The sequence below is a fragment of the Piliocolobus tephrosceles genome, chromosome 5 (assembly GCF_002776525.5).
Source record: "Piliocolobus tephrosceles isolate RC106 chromosome 5, ASM277652v3, whole genome shotgun sequence".
Classification (NCBI taxonomy): Eukaryota; Metazoa; Chordata; class Mammalia; order Primates; family Cercopithecidae; genus Piliocolobus; species Piliocolobus tephrosceles.
Genome location: NC_045438.1, coordinates 73010578 through 73024553, shown reverse-complemented (window position 1 = coordinate 73024553; position 13976 = coordinate 73010578). Strand labels below are relative to the sequence as shown.

Genomic DNA, 13976 nt, shown 5'->3' with positions numbered 1-13976 from the left:
GTTGACTTTGTGAGACATAGCTCAAGCATTACTCAGAGAGAAATATATACCTTTAAGTACATTCCTCTTCCTTACTTCCTACTAAAATGAACAAGTGTTTCCCTGAAAGTCACACAAACAGAACATGGAGCGCTGTGGAAAAGCTCTCACTACATATACAAATATCTACCTCATGGCGTACTGGGCCTTCTGCCCCCAAGATTCATGAGGGACAAAATACAATGCTGTCAATAAACTAAAACCTAAAGTAAAAAACCACATTAGGCAGTGGGACACCAATCTCTGTCAAGGCCCAGAAGGCCTGTCAAAATTATTAACCAAAGCATACTTTTTTTTTTTTTTTTTTGAGATGGAGTCTTGCTCTGTCACCCAGACTGGAGTGCAGTGGTGCAATCTCGGCTCACTGTAACCTCTGCTTCTCCAGTCCAAGTGATTCTCCTGCCTCAGCCTCCCAGGTAGCTGGGATTACAGGGGTCCACCACTATAATACAGTCCACCACTGTATATTTTCAGTAGAGACAGGGTTTCACCATGTTGGCCAGGCTGGTCTCGGACTCCTGACCTCAAGCGATCCGCCTGCCTCAGTCTCCCAAAGTGCTTGGATTACAGGCGTGAGCCACCACACCCAGCCCAAAGAATACTCTGTTAGAGAAAAATATCATGGCGCTGAGTCTCTCAAAAGTTTAGACCTTTTTGATCCATCATTAAATTGGATCTGTAAAAATCAACAGACTCTGGAACCAAGTATTTTATTTCCCTCTTACTAAGGACTAGGCACTACTAGTTTCAGCTCCCACCCCCTCTGGCATCCACTGTGTGAGATGAAATATTCCCCCCTTTAGTTAAATACTCATCCCTGATACTGATGTCATAAGAAGAAAACATATTTGCACACAAGTACCTGATACGGTAAGTCAGCCATCCTTAAATAAGTTTCCATTTTTAAACAGAAAGGAGATAAACTGGGAACACCATTGTTAGGTCTTGCAAACTGATGTAAAATAATAGCATCTTTAGAGTCAATCTCTTGCTGTTTCCTGTCAAAACCAAAACAGAAATAAAGAACAATCCACATGTTATCCATATTCAGTTTCCTTACTTCTTCAGAGGACCCTGCAGGGTTGTAGCTCCTCAGTGAACAAGCAGATCTGTTTGTCACAGGGGCTTACCTCACCCAGCACCCAGGTTGTCGAAGGGGCTTACCTCACCCAGCACTCATGGAAGCTTAGTCAAAACACAAGAGAACCTTACAAACTCCCATGATATTACCATGACCCCAGTGGCTCAGCAAAGTAACTACATAACAACCAACCTCCTTCTGTTACCTATGGCCTCTGGGCAACAAGAACATTTTCTGGTACCGGTCCACCTACTCTCCAGCCAGCTGTGTTTACCTGCCAGGGACAAGATGGATGGACAAAAATGATACTCTGTGCTTGCTGTGTGTCACACATTGTTCTGAGGGTCTCACGGGTCTTATCTCCTTTAATCTTCATAATAACCTTATAAGTAGGTACTACCGCTATCCACGTTTTATAGATGAAGAAATTCAGGCACAGAGGATTAACTTGCCCAAAGTCACATTGCTAGTAAATGGAAGAATGGGCACTGAATCAAGAAGTCAGAGTCTGTGTTTTTGGCCATTAGACTCTACCGTGAAACAGTCTATTTATCCAGAAGACCCAGGAATAACAGTGCAGATTTGCTCTGCTACAACCCAAGTCTGTAGGGAAACTGAGACTGAATACTCTGGTCCCTCTTCCCAACTGCCCATGCCCTCACCCAACCCTTCTTTCACCTGTAATGCCGTGGAACCCGCCTTCTGGATGCTCTCTCTCTAGCTCTGTCTTCCTTATTTTCTGCCTTCCCAGCATCCCCACTTTTACCATACAGCATGTATTTTAGTACCCCTGCTTTTCCCCTTTCTTTTGTCTCAGCCACACATCCATCTTTTCCTTTGGCTACTCTTTTGGGTGAGGAGGACTTCCCTGCATACAGTTTTTCAATAACCACTACATAATGGAATGAATGCTGGATTCCAAGTCTGGACACCTGGTGTCAAATCCAAGCCCTGCTTCCCTTACTGGCCACATTAGCCTAGATCTCTCCACCATCTTCACCTGGAGAGTGAGGACAGTACCAATTCTGTATGGATTATCATGAGGATTACATAAGGTAATACTGTAACTATTTAGTGAATTATCAAGCATTAAGTAATAGTGGAATTTATTCTCATCCAAAGAGATATGGTCTCATCCCTGCAAGCTCATCATTCCACACAGCCCCACTCATACCCCACTCCTCGGGACCCTTTTGCAATTTCCATCTTCATTTGACCCAGCCGATTCCCAGTCAGATAAACTTCACTCTTCCTTCCCCTTGGCCTTCCCTGAGCCTCTGGTTCCCTCGCATTGTTCCCAGTACAACACCACACCTGCTTCTTTCTACCCAAGCAAGAATAATTTCTTTGTATCTTCATCACATGGATGCCCACTTCCTGCAAATCCCCATTTAGTAAAACAAACTCTCTTGAAAAGTTTACCACCCAAGGGCCCATTCAACTTCACAATTCAGACTCATTTTGAAAATATCTGTCAAGTCAAAAAAATAAAAATACTTGCTGCTTTCTGGCAATATTTACTATAAAAGAAATGTTTTCATTTAGATGGAATGTTTGGGAAGTCAGATTTTAAAATCAAGAACTCATTTAGATGATGTTCCAAGACAGCACAAACTATAGATTTGACAATTAACTGATTTTGTCCAGTCAAATAATTCCCATCACAAAGTGGTATTTTCATGTAAATTAACCAGGCAAAAATTTCAGAACTGACAGAACTGACAGGAGAGAAGACAAACAAAAAATCCCTGCTCCATCAGCCAGAACGATCTAATTCTAATTGTTAATTTGGGCCATGTCATAGTAAAAATGGATGCTAATTATCTACCAAGCATATGCCAATGACTTTATATATATTATATATATTAACTTATTTAATTCCGACAATGACACTTTAGAATGGGTATTGTTATAGTTTAAATTCGGTATATCATATTATACTATTTTACAGTAGATAAGAAAATTGAAGCTCAAAGACGTTAAACAACTTGCCTAAGGAACATCAATTTAAGATTGACTCTGAAATAACTCCAGTTTCCAGCTCTTAAGCACTTCAAGACCACCAAAATGGGCCATTCCTCAGTTAATTGTATTAAGCTGCCAGTTTGACTCAGACCACTGAAGCCTGGAATTTTCTGATAAAATTCACAGCTAATGATGGCCAAGTTTTATTGAACTTTGACCATGACAAACTCTGTTCTAAGCATGTCACGTGTTAACTCATTTAATCAACTCTGTAAGAAAAGCTACTACTACTATTACCATTTTACAGATGAGAAAACTGAGTCATCAAGAGCTTACTGTCATATCCAAGGTGATGTGATTGGTTACAGACAGAGTCTGAATTTGAACCCAGACAGTCTGGCTCCAGAGCCCTCCCTCCAATATGTCAGAAACTCGTCTCTAATTTAGGATCAGACAATTGAGTGAGTTGTTTCCCACACAGCTATATTTTATAAAGTCACCTTATCATAAAGTTTGTATAAGAGAACACCTATAGAGCATTAACTAGCTAGTTTACTACCATTCCTGGGGCTAACAATATCACAGATGAACATGCCTCTGTATACAGCTGATGATTTGTTAGTTTGCAGAAATCAGATGTTGATTCACCAACTAAATGTTCTAGAAGAGGCTGACCCTGTGTGTCAAAAGTGCAAATAAGCACTGGTAATGAAGTTATTACTTAGTTATTCAATTTACACACAAAAATTTCCAAAGCTTGATTGAATTTAAGACAGCTGCCAAGTTATCTCTACTCAGGGAAAACAAAGTAGTGTGTTGGAACAATATTTATTTAAAAATATGGTGCTAAAAAAACATGGATAAAACCCAAAAAAACCTACTTTGGTTATATTCATTAATTAAACATCCTAAATAATTCTCACCTGTCAGCTTTACTCTTCCACTCTAGAGACATAGTCATAGATTAAGGTTATGTCTATGCTGCAGAAAATCCAAGTAGGCTGGGGAAGAGTTTACAATAGCCAGTAAACTCAGGGAAGTCATTTTAAGGTGTATTTTCCATCTCACATATTTCAGATTTTGTTTTGTTCTCTGCCTAAATTATAAAGACTGTTGAAACCTCGATTTCACCTTAGTGGAGGTAGCTATCATGTAACCTCTAAAGCCTTGGTCTTTGCCCTTCCTGCTTTTTTCCCTTTGCCCCTCTACTCCTCTTTCCCTAGAGGCTGCAAGAAAGGCACCTGCTACAGGCCTGTCTTCCTGAGCAATGCTTCAGTTCTCCACATTGCTCTTCCTTCCTCTTCCTCCAACAAAACTGATTTCAAAGTAGGTACTTTTTTTTTCTTTTTTTTTTTGAGACGGAGTCTCACTCTGTCGCCAGGCTGGAGTGCAGGGGCACGATCTCGGCTCACTGCAACCTCCACCCCCCAAGGTTCAACCGATTCTCCTGCCTCAGCTTCCCGAGTAGCTGTAGGACTACAGGCGCGTGCCACCATGCCAGGCTAATTTTTGTTTTTGTTTGTTTTTAGTAGAGACAGGGTTTCACAATGTTGACCAGGATGGTCTCAATCTCTTGACCTCGTGATCCGCCCGCCTCGGCCTCACAAAGTGCTGGGATTACAGGCGTGAGCCACCGCGCCCAGCCAAAGTAGATACTATCTAAGAGGCAGTGGTTAAAAAAATGCAGGCCCTGATATGAATCTAGATCCTGCTACTCTTAACTGTGTGATCTTGGGCAAGTTGCTTAACCTCCCTGAGCTGCAACTTCCTTATCTATGAAACGGGTGTCAAGCTTCAAACAACAGTTGTGAGGAATAAATGCAGTCACATATGCAAAGCCCATATATGCAGAGTCCCTACTCAGTGTTCAGAAATAGCCCTTTTTCATTGTTTGCATTACTTCAGATGTCTAATTCAACTCAAACATTAGTCCAGAAACAAAACTGGCCAAGCATGGTGGCTCACACCTATAAACCCAACACTTTGGGAAGCCAAGGAGGGAGGACTGCTTGAGGCCAGGAGTTTGAGACCAGCCTGGGCAATACTGTGAGACCCCATCTCCACAAAAAAGTTTAAAAAAAAAAAATTAGCCATGCCTGTAATCCCAGCAACTCAGCAGACTGAAGCCAGAGGATCGCTTGAGCCCAGGAGTTCAAGAGCAGCCTGGCCAACATGGTGAAACCCCATCTCTACTTAAAATACAAAAATTATCCAGAAGTGGTGGTGCATGCCTGTAATCCCAGCTACTCAGGAAGTTGAGCCAGGAGAATCTCTTGAACCAGGGAGGCAGAGGTTGCAAAGAGCTGAGATCGAGCCACTGCACTCCAGCATGGGTGACGGAGCGAGACTATGTCTCAAAACAAAAAACAAAAAAAAAGAAAAAGTGAATCAACCTAGGATTAAACTCCTTAGTCCAAATAAGCATCCAGTGCTGAGGTTTACAGTCCCCTAAATGTGTTAGGAGCTATCTGTGGGCAGAGAGCTCTCCAGGCTCCAGTAACCACACCTGCCAGGGCATGGCCTACTCCAGAGTGGGAGCTGAGCTCCATACCGTTTCTGCAAGGTCATTTAAGCTCTGTTTTAAACTTGGTCCTGTGAAGCCTTCACTCCCTCCACTGCTCAGAAGTCTCATGGTTCAGGATCTCCTCAAAGGCTTTAGACTAGAATACAACTGAGAAACAACTGGGTTACCATTTAAATTGCTGCCCAAATGCTTTAGTTCTTTAGGTAGCTTGAAATCTAACTTCAAATACAGTTCTAAAACTAGCACAATTAACAAATAATCTAGAGAGATAATTCTCTTCAAATTTTGTTTGGTTCAGCTAGATTCAAGGCAATGTGTTAAGTGAGAGAATTAAATGTGCAACAAGCTTAAAATAAACTTCCTCAAATACGGCTAAATAATATGAAAACCAATACATTTCCCCAAACCTAAATGATTTCCCACCCTCTCAGAGATGGGAACTATTCAAAATATGTATGTTAGGCCAAATACCTACATTAGGCTATCACAATAATCTCCTCGGATCCCTGCAGGCTAGTAAAGGTCACCTATCACTGTCTTTGTTTATAACCTATTGTGTAGGATTCCTCCACTGGAATAAGGCAGTGTGGACACATTTCTTCCACTTTAGAAAATACTGGCACAGGGACAGTCTGAGCTATTGAAAACTGGGCTTCTGGTAATCTTCCAGTGACGGAGGGCTCAAATGCACGGAAATTTTAACCATTAACTGATGCATCAATTAGCCAAACGACTGTCTCAGTGCCCTGTGGTATTACTCTACTCAAACAAAAATCTCGTGCCGGTTGGATATACCAACAACAGGGGCCTCCATTTTCTGGTATTTCCAACTCAATCTTGTAAACATTCTGCGGCAGCGGATGCAACTGTTTACGGCACTGGGCGACTCCGTGTTATGCCCAACACACCCATGTGCTAGCCTGTCCTACTGCTCACACAACAATGACATCTAAGCCTGAAGATGGTGCTTGGCGTTCAATACCAGAGAAGCAGAGAACCAGGTTAAGGCTGCATCAAAGCTGCACACCACTACACTTGGTCATGCATCTTTAACAGGGACCCGCAGGTTTCTGGAGCTTTTGCAATTTTTCAGCCTTTTGATGTTGACCATTTAGGGAAGGATGGTGAAGAACTAACCTTTAAGTAAAAGATAAGGTTAGCAGTTAATATTCCAGCATTATTACTTATAAACAAGGCATTTCATAAAAGTGTAACCTATTTCTGCAGGGCCCAATTCTATTGTTGCAAACACACTGCACTTAGATCCTCCTCCTAAGGACATTTCTTAATAGATAACGACAAGTGACCCAGAGCATTTTGGGAGACAAATGTTTTTCCCTCCCAGCACCGGTTTAATTCTCCTTTCAACTCCAAACTGCCCCTCACAGCCAGGTGACCACCGAATGCCTTTAGGGAAAGGTAACTGCAGGACGCTTGGGCATCTGGGCAGCGTGACCGAGGGGCTGGCAGGGGCCCCCCTCGCGCCAGCCCTGCCCTAGCCAGGTGCCCCTCTCGGCGCCCCTGTGCGGGTCCCTCTCTCCGGCTCACCTAATGACCAGGAGTTCGTGGAGCAGATACGCAGCTGCGGCCAGCAAAGCTCCCCCGGTCAAGTAAAGGGTTTTCTTCCACCAGGGATCGGAGCCCAGCCCTGCCATGATCCCACCGTAATCCTGCAAAGGGAAAGCGATGATGTCCCCATAAAAGGAGAAGGGCTCCTCGGACCCGGCCCACCAGCCGAAGAAGGAGATGCTCTGGTTCCAGCTCAAATCCACCACGCACGGCCTGGACGAAGCAAAGCCAACCCCCCAGTGCATGCTGCGCGGCTGGCTCCGGGCGCCCCTCCCAGGGCCCGCGCCGCCCGCATGGGAAGGGGCCGGCGCGGCCCGGCGCGGGCTCAGAGGCGCGCGGAGGACGCGGGCGGCGGCGACTGAGGAGGCGGCGGCAGAGGAGGAGGAGGAGGAGGAAGAACGCTGGCCGCGGACTGCGGGCCTGGCCGGCGGGGCCCCAGAGCCCTGGGCGGCAGCAGCGGCCACCGGCTCCCCCCGCAGCGGCCTCTCCGCCCCGCTCTTTGTGTCGGCGCCTGGAGAAGGCCGCGTGATGTCATTGCTCCCCGGGGCAGGCAAACAGAGGCGGGATAAAGTCACCTACCCCGCGCCCTGCCCCCGCCCCGCATCTCCGCGGTCCGGCCGCCTCCGCCGGGGCCGGATCTGCAGGGCTGGGGCACGCTGGGCGGGCTCCGCGCCTCCAGGCGGCACGCCCAAAAACCGCTCGCCGCGCGCGGGCTAGGGCGGCGGAGGTGCCTGGAAATGCGTCTCCACCGCGAGGAAGCTGCAGTCGGGGCCTGGATCCCGGTCCTCCCCTACCCCGGCCCGCCCTCCGCCTGCGCTCCAGCCCCTCCCGCGGGCCCCAGAGCGGGGAACGCGCAGGACTCACCTGGGGCGGCGCGGAGCTGCGGGCAGGAGACGCCACCAGGCGGGGGCTGGGAGCGGGGCCGGGATTAAAGTCGGGAATCAGATTGTTCCGGCCATCAGGAAAGCGCTGTGTATTTGCATAATGTGTAAAAAACACTCTTATTACATTACACAGTTACCTCGAGATTGACCAGGTGTTCGCAGGGACGAGATGTCTGGTTTGACAAATAACAAAATACCTAGAGAGATTTCTCTGACAAACCCGCTTCAAGTCTTTCCTCTTTGAAGTCACTATCAGGGAACTCGCTGATACAGGGTTTTGGTTGGGGGGGCGGGGGTCCCTCTTTTGGTTAAGAAAATCTGTCTAGGCCGGGCGTGGTGGCTCAAGCCTGTAATCCCAGCACTTTGGGAGGCCGAGACGGGCGGATCACGAGGTCAGGAGATCAAGACCATCCTGGCTATCACGGTGAAACCCCGTCTCTACTAAAAATACAAAAAACTAGCCGGGCGAGGTGGCGGGCGCCTGTAGTCCCAGCTACTTGGGAGGCTGAGGCAGGAGAATGGCGTAAACCCGGGAGGCGGAGCTTGCAGTGAGCTGAGATCCGGCCACTGCACTCCAGCCTGGGCGACAGAGCTAGACTCCGTCTCAACAAAAAAAAAAAAAAAGAAAGAAAATCTGTCTAACAACTGTGTGTATGTTCAGTGTATTTTTTTCCTTTAACTTCATTTATTAAAGTTCATAAGTACAAAGAATAGAAGCTTGTAATATATGCACAGATTTTAGCAAGAGCATGGATAGTTTTAAATTGGAAGAACTGAAAAAGGAAACAGGGCAGTGGAGGTTCATCACTCTTAAGGTGGAAGGATGGATCAAAGAAACCTCCAGACTTTTGCCTGGGGAGCAGAGATTGAGGTGCAAAAGGACTCCCCCCTTTTTTCCTCTCCTGCCACACCAGCCCCTTAGAACAGGCAAGGAGTGTGGTCATGTTGTTAAAAAATAATAAATATGGACGTGTTGCCTCAACGAGACAGGGGGAGGGGCTAGTCAGCTGATGTCTAGGCACCAGCATGTGAGACGCCCCAGACACTCCTGGGAACCTGTGACCTCCCAGGAAGAAGTAATGTGTGTGGTTTTAAGTGAAGCTCCCGTGGGTAGGTTGCAAGGAGTGAAACCCAACGACCTCCTGGGGTGACTGAGGTGGTCACCAGCCGATCTTGCAAGGAGAGAGACCAGAAAGCTGCCTGGCCTTGTCGCAAGAAGCAGAGTAGTTAAGTTTGGGACCAGAGCTGCAGTGCTCTGGAAGAGGGAACAAGGAGGCCTGGCACCAGAGATTCTCTATGCTCCTTCTGTGCCCTTCCCACAGAGCGCTCAGTCTTTGCTCTCAGTGAACACTGAGCCAATATTTAAAGAATATAAGTTTGATACTTGGGATCACATTATTTGCGTATCTAGGTCTAGGCATGGGGATGGGCATAAATTACCTTGAGTGGAAGAATATGGAAGGCCAAAGGGAGAGTCAATCCTGACAAACCTAATGCCCAAAAACAAGTTAGAAACCAGAAGAAGTATAGTATTTTTATCCCAGAAAGACACTGACTACAATGGACTCTCACTCATGGTGACCTGCCCCACTCACACTTGCAGGCCAGGGGCCCACTGCTGCTTCCTGGGAGTATCAGACAACTGTTGAGCATCAGCTGGTCTCTGGTTCAAACATGGTTTACATTTTTAGAGGAACACTGCAGTGAAAGTCTTTAAGAAGCAGATGTGGGCTGGGCGCAGGTGGTTCACACCTGTAATCCCAACACTTTGGGAGGCTGAGGCCGGTGGATCACCTAAGGTCAGGAGTTCGAGATCAGCCTGGCCAACATGGTGAAACTCCGTCTCTACTAAAAATACAAAAAATTAGCCAGGTGTGGTGGCGAGCGCCTGTAATTCCAGCTACTCCAAAGACTAAGCAGGAGAATTGCTTGAACCTGGGAGGCAGAGGTCGCAGTGAGAAGAGATTGTGCCTTTGCACTCCAGCCTGGGCAACAAGAGCGAGACACCATCTCAAAAAGATAAAAATAAAAATAAATAAAATCCCACAAGAGAAACTAAAATGTCATCTTAATCTGATACATGTTAAATTTTAACTTTTAGATCCATGGCATGGAAGAGAAAATATGATTATTGCTAGGGCTGTATAAGATGAAAGGAGGAAGAGTAGACTGAGGAGACAGCAAATCTGAGTTGGACAAATATTTGGTATCAGAATGTCAGAATAGGCCAGGCCTGGTGGGGTGACTCACGCCTGTAATCCCAGCACTTTGGGAGGTGGACAGATCACTTGAGGTCAAGAGTTTGAGACTAGCCTGGCCAACATGGTGAAATCCTGTCTCTACTAAAAAAATACAAAAATTATCCAGGCATGGTGGCAGGCAACTGTAACCCCAGCTACTCGGGAGTCTGAGGCAGGAGAATCACTTGAACCCAGGAGGCAGAGGTTGCCGTGAGCCAAGATTGCACCACTGCACTCTAGCCTGGGTGACAGAGTGAGACTCCATCTCAAAAAAAGAAGAAGAAGAACCTCAGAACAAACCTTTGGGGAGCAAGGAAAGCAGCTCTAGCCGTAAAGGCACCGACTGATGCAATCCTCAGCCAACTCTTCATCCAAAGTCAGACTGAGTTCCAGAAGGAAAAGCTGCTCTACAAAGGGGTGCAAGCCAGCTGTAGAAAGATGGGAGACTCAGTCTCAGGGGCAAGGGACTCAGCCCCAGAGGAGTGGTAGTGGTGGGATGAACTCAGCAGAAAGGAACTGAACACAGCTGGGTTAACAAGAGGAGCTAAGGAGGCAGACTCTTCAAAAAATGCCTCCTCAGAATCCCCAGTGTAGAGCCAGGTCGCAGGCTGAAGCCACAGTAGATATGCAGGGCCTGCCCGCTGAGGCTGAAGGTACAGGAGCTGAACATGTCTGCACCCCAGCTCTCCTCTTCAGGCTCCTATAGTTAGTGAAAAAATCTGAAGACTCTGGGCACTAGGCTGGGCATCTCTACTCCACCCTTTCTACCACCACCACCACTAATTTTGACAGCTTTGGTGCCGTACGCATGGACATTAGCTCCAAACTAGAGGCAACTTATTTTTCTTTTCCAAAGACTTTTTCTTAACTAACTTTAATTGAGGTGTTATAAGACAAGAGAAAAGAAGGAACTCATATTGATTGAACACCTATTTGTGTTGTATAGTGACTTTTTCCAGTAACAAGCTATGTTAGGTAAGTATTGTCATTACAATTTTACAACGGAAAGAAACTAAGGCCCAGAGGGGACAATTAACAAGTTCAATTTCCAGAGTGAGGTGATGATGGATCCAAGCATGTCTCACACCAACGGCCCTGTGGATGCTCTACCACCTCCATCAGGGGTGTCCAATCTTTTGGCTTCCCTAGCCACATTGGAAGAACTGTCTTGGGCCACACCTAAAATACACTAAGGACAGCTGATGAGCTTTTTAAAAAATCACAAAAAATTCATAATGTTTTAAGAAAGTTTACAAATTTGTGTTGGGCCACATTCAAAGTCGTCCTGGACCGCCAGGTTGGACAAGGTTTTGACCTGCAAGGGTCTCACACCAAGAACAGTGAGTACTGGAGTGCTGCTGTCCATGGTATTCTTGCTTTACACTATTAGTCTGGGGCTCAGTTTTGAACTGTCTCAACTGAATGACTACAAAGTGTCAAATGCCTGCAGATTATACTGTCACCTGAAAAAGGTAGCTTCAGATAACTTATTACGCGGATATCGGCATGTCCTATGTCATGTGGGTCTACAGCCTCGCCAAGACAATTGGGTAAGGACAACTAAATCAGTGTTTCCCAAACCTTAAAGTACATATGTGTCACCTGGGGCTCTGTCATGATGATCAAACAAGAGACAATTAGGTCAGAAGCAATTGAGAAGGTGGGTCGTGAGAAAAGTTTAGGATGTTTTGAGTATGGGCCTCTCAAACATTACCGTGTATATGAGGATACTGTTAAAATGCAAAATCTGACTCAGTAGTTCTAGGGTGGGGCCTGAGAGTCTGCATTTCTAACAAGCTTCCAGGTGATACCAGACCACAGTTTGTGTAACAATTGTCTATACCACTGGTTTATGAGGAAGATCAAGAACTCTGCCCACCAGGTGTACCCCATGTTGGATGGTTTCTAATCAACCCAATCAAGTCACCACCTTTTATTAGTTTGAACATCATACATTGCAGATAAGTTTGGGGCAGTAGTAGAATGAGAAATAGGAAGAAAATAAATCAAGACTCTAGAAGAACAATTAGAACAGAGAATAGTAATGTGTATCCCTTCTGCAAGACTGACCTGATGCCCAAGTGGTAGGAGCTGAGGGAGGTTGTCACGGGGAAGGAGAGATGTAAGGGGAGGAGATAGGAGATAAGAGAGACGACAGAGAATAGGTAATTTATCATGTCTCTGTTTCACTACCTGGGTGATTAATAATATCATGGAGCATTTTTCAGGCACCAAAACAAACAGCATAAACAAATGAACAAAATAATTTACAAATTTATCCTAAATATATTTTATCAGAATAATATTATACTTGATGTTTTAAAATCGAGTTTAAGAGATTTAAAGCCTTGCTCCTATGGTAACAAATGGATGTGATGTGGCACTATTGCTGGTTTTTACATAGTAAAATTTACTATGCTATTGCATTAAAATATCTCTATGTTATTCAAATGTAGACAATTTAATTGATAATATTTATCTGAATTTTGTTGTAAATGTCTGCTTTCTTGGTTTGATTTGTGGAGAGGACATCTCACACCAAACTACCCACCTGGCACAGGAGAACTCCTTTTTTTTTTTTTTTTTTTTTTGAGACAGAGTCTAACTCTGTCACCCAGGCTGGAGTGCGGTGGGGCAATCTTGGCTCACTGCAACCTCCGCCTCCCGAGTGCAAGCGATTCTTCTGCCTCAGCCTCCCAAGTAACTGGGATTACAGGCGCCTGCCACCATGCCCAGCCAATTTTTGTATTTTTAGTAGAGATGGGGTTTCACAGCGTTGACCAGGCTGGTCTCGAACTCCTGACCTCGTGATCCGCCCGTCTCGACCTCCCAAAGTGCTGGGATTACAAGCGTGAGCCATCGTGCCTGGCCCATAGGAGAATTCTGAATCATAACCAACATTATAGCTGGAAGCCAGTCTCTCACCTCTCACCATAAGGTGCTTTGCCTATATACTTTCTGATCCACTGGACTTGAGCATTCTATAAACCATTATGCAACTCTCAGAAAGCATGTCCTGTAAGATTAACTTGATGCTGAGAAAAGATATGCAAATAATAACCAGGCTCAGATGAGTGAGAGGCAATTGAGAAGGTGAATCCTGAGAAGTGTAGAACATTTTGAGTTTGGACAGTATATTAGTTTGCTAGGGCAAAGAACAGAACCCTAAGAACACCATATTTAGAGAATGGGCAAAGAAAGAGGGGACTATCCAGGAAATGGAGAAGGAGCAACAAGTGGGAGGGTGTCAGAGACACAGAAGGGAATAGGGAGTTTCGAGAAACTTAGAGGTAGGACCAATAGTGTCACATGCTCCCAAAAAGTCAAGTAAAATAAAGTTAGCCAGCAGGGCAGACATTGCTGAACTTGGTGGGTGAGTGCATTCAAGTGTTGAGGAGGCAGAAACTAGCTTGAAAAAATGTTACTGTCGACAGTGTTCAGAGTGTCTGTTTCCTTGTCCTACCCTTACCGTACATGATATTCTTCTTTTTTTTTTGAGACAGAGTCTCTCTCTGTCGCCTAGGCTGGAGTGCAGTGGTGCGATCTCCGCTCACTGCAAGCTCCACCTCCCAGGTTCCCGCCATCCTCCTGCCTCAGCCTCCCGAGTAGCTGGGACTACAGGCGCCCGCCACCAGGACCAGCTAATTTTTTGTATCTTTTGTAGAGATGGGGTT

At 45.7% G+C, this 13976-nt stretch overlaps 1 protein-coding gene across 4 annotated transcripts in view; it reads right to left on the bottom strand.

The window, feature by feature from the left end:
* Positions 1 to 8084, bottom strand: part of FAXC (failed axon connections homolog, metaxin like GST domain containing) — a 77893-nt gene extending 69809 nt beyond the window's left edge. The window contains exons 1-3 of one of the 4 annotated variants that reach the window (XM_023205890.2): positions 8043 to 8084; positions 7158 to 7279; positions 902 to 1037 (exon numbers count right to left, since the gene is read on the bottom strand). In XM_023205890.2, coding sequence (XP_023061658.1) covers positions 902 to 1037; positions 7158 to 7264 — 243 coding nt within the window. In that variant the 5' untranslated portion in view covers positions 7265 to 7279; positions 8043 to 8084. The other 3 variants (XM_023205889.1, XM_023205891.1, XM_023205888.2) reach the window with 3 other exon arrangements.
* Positions 8085 to 13976: the final 5892 nt, after the last annotated feature.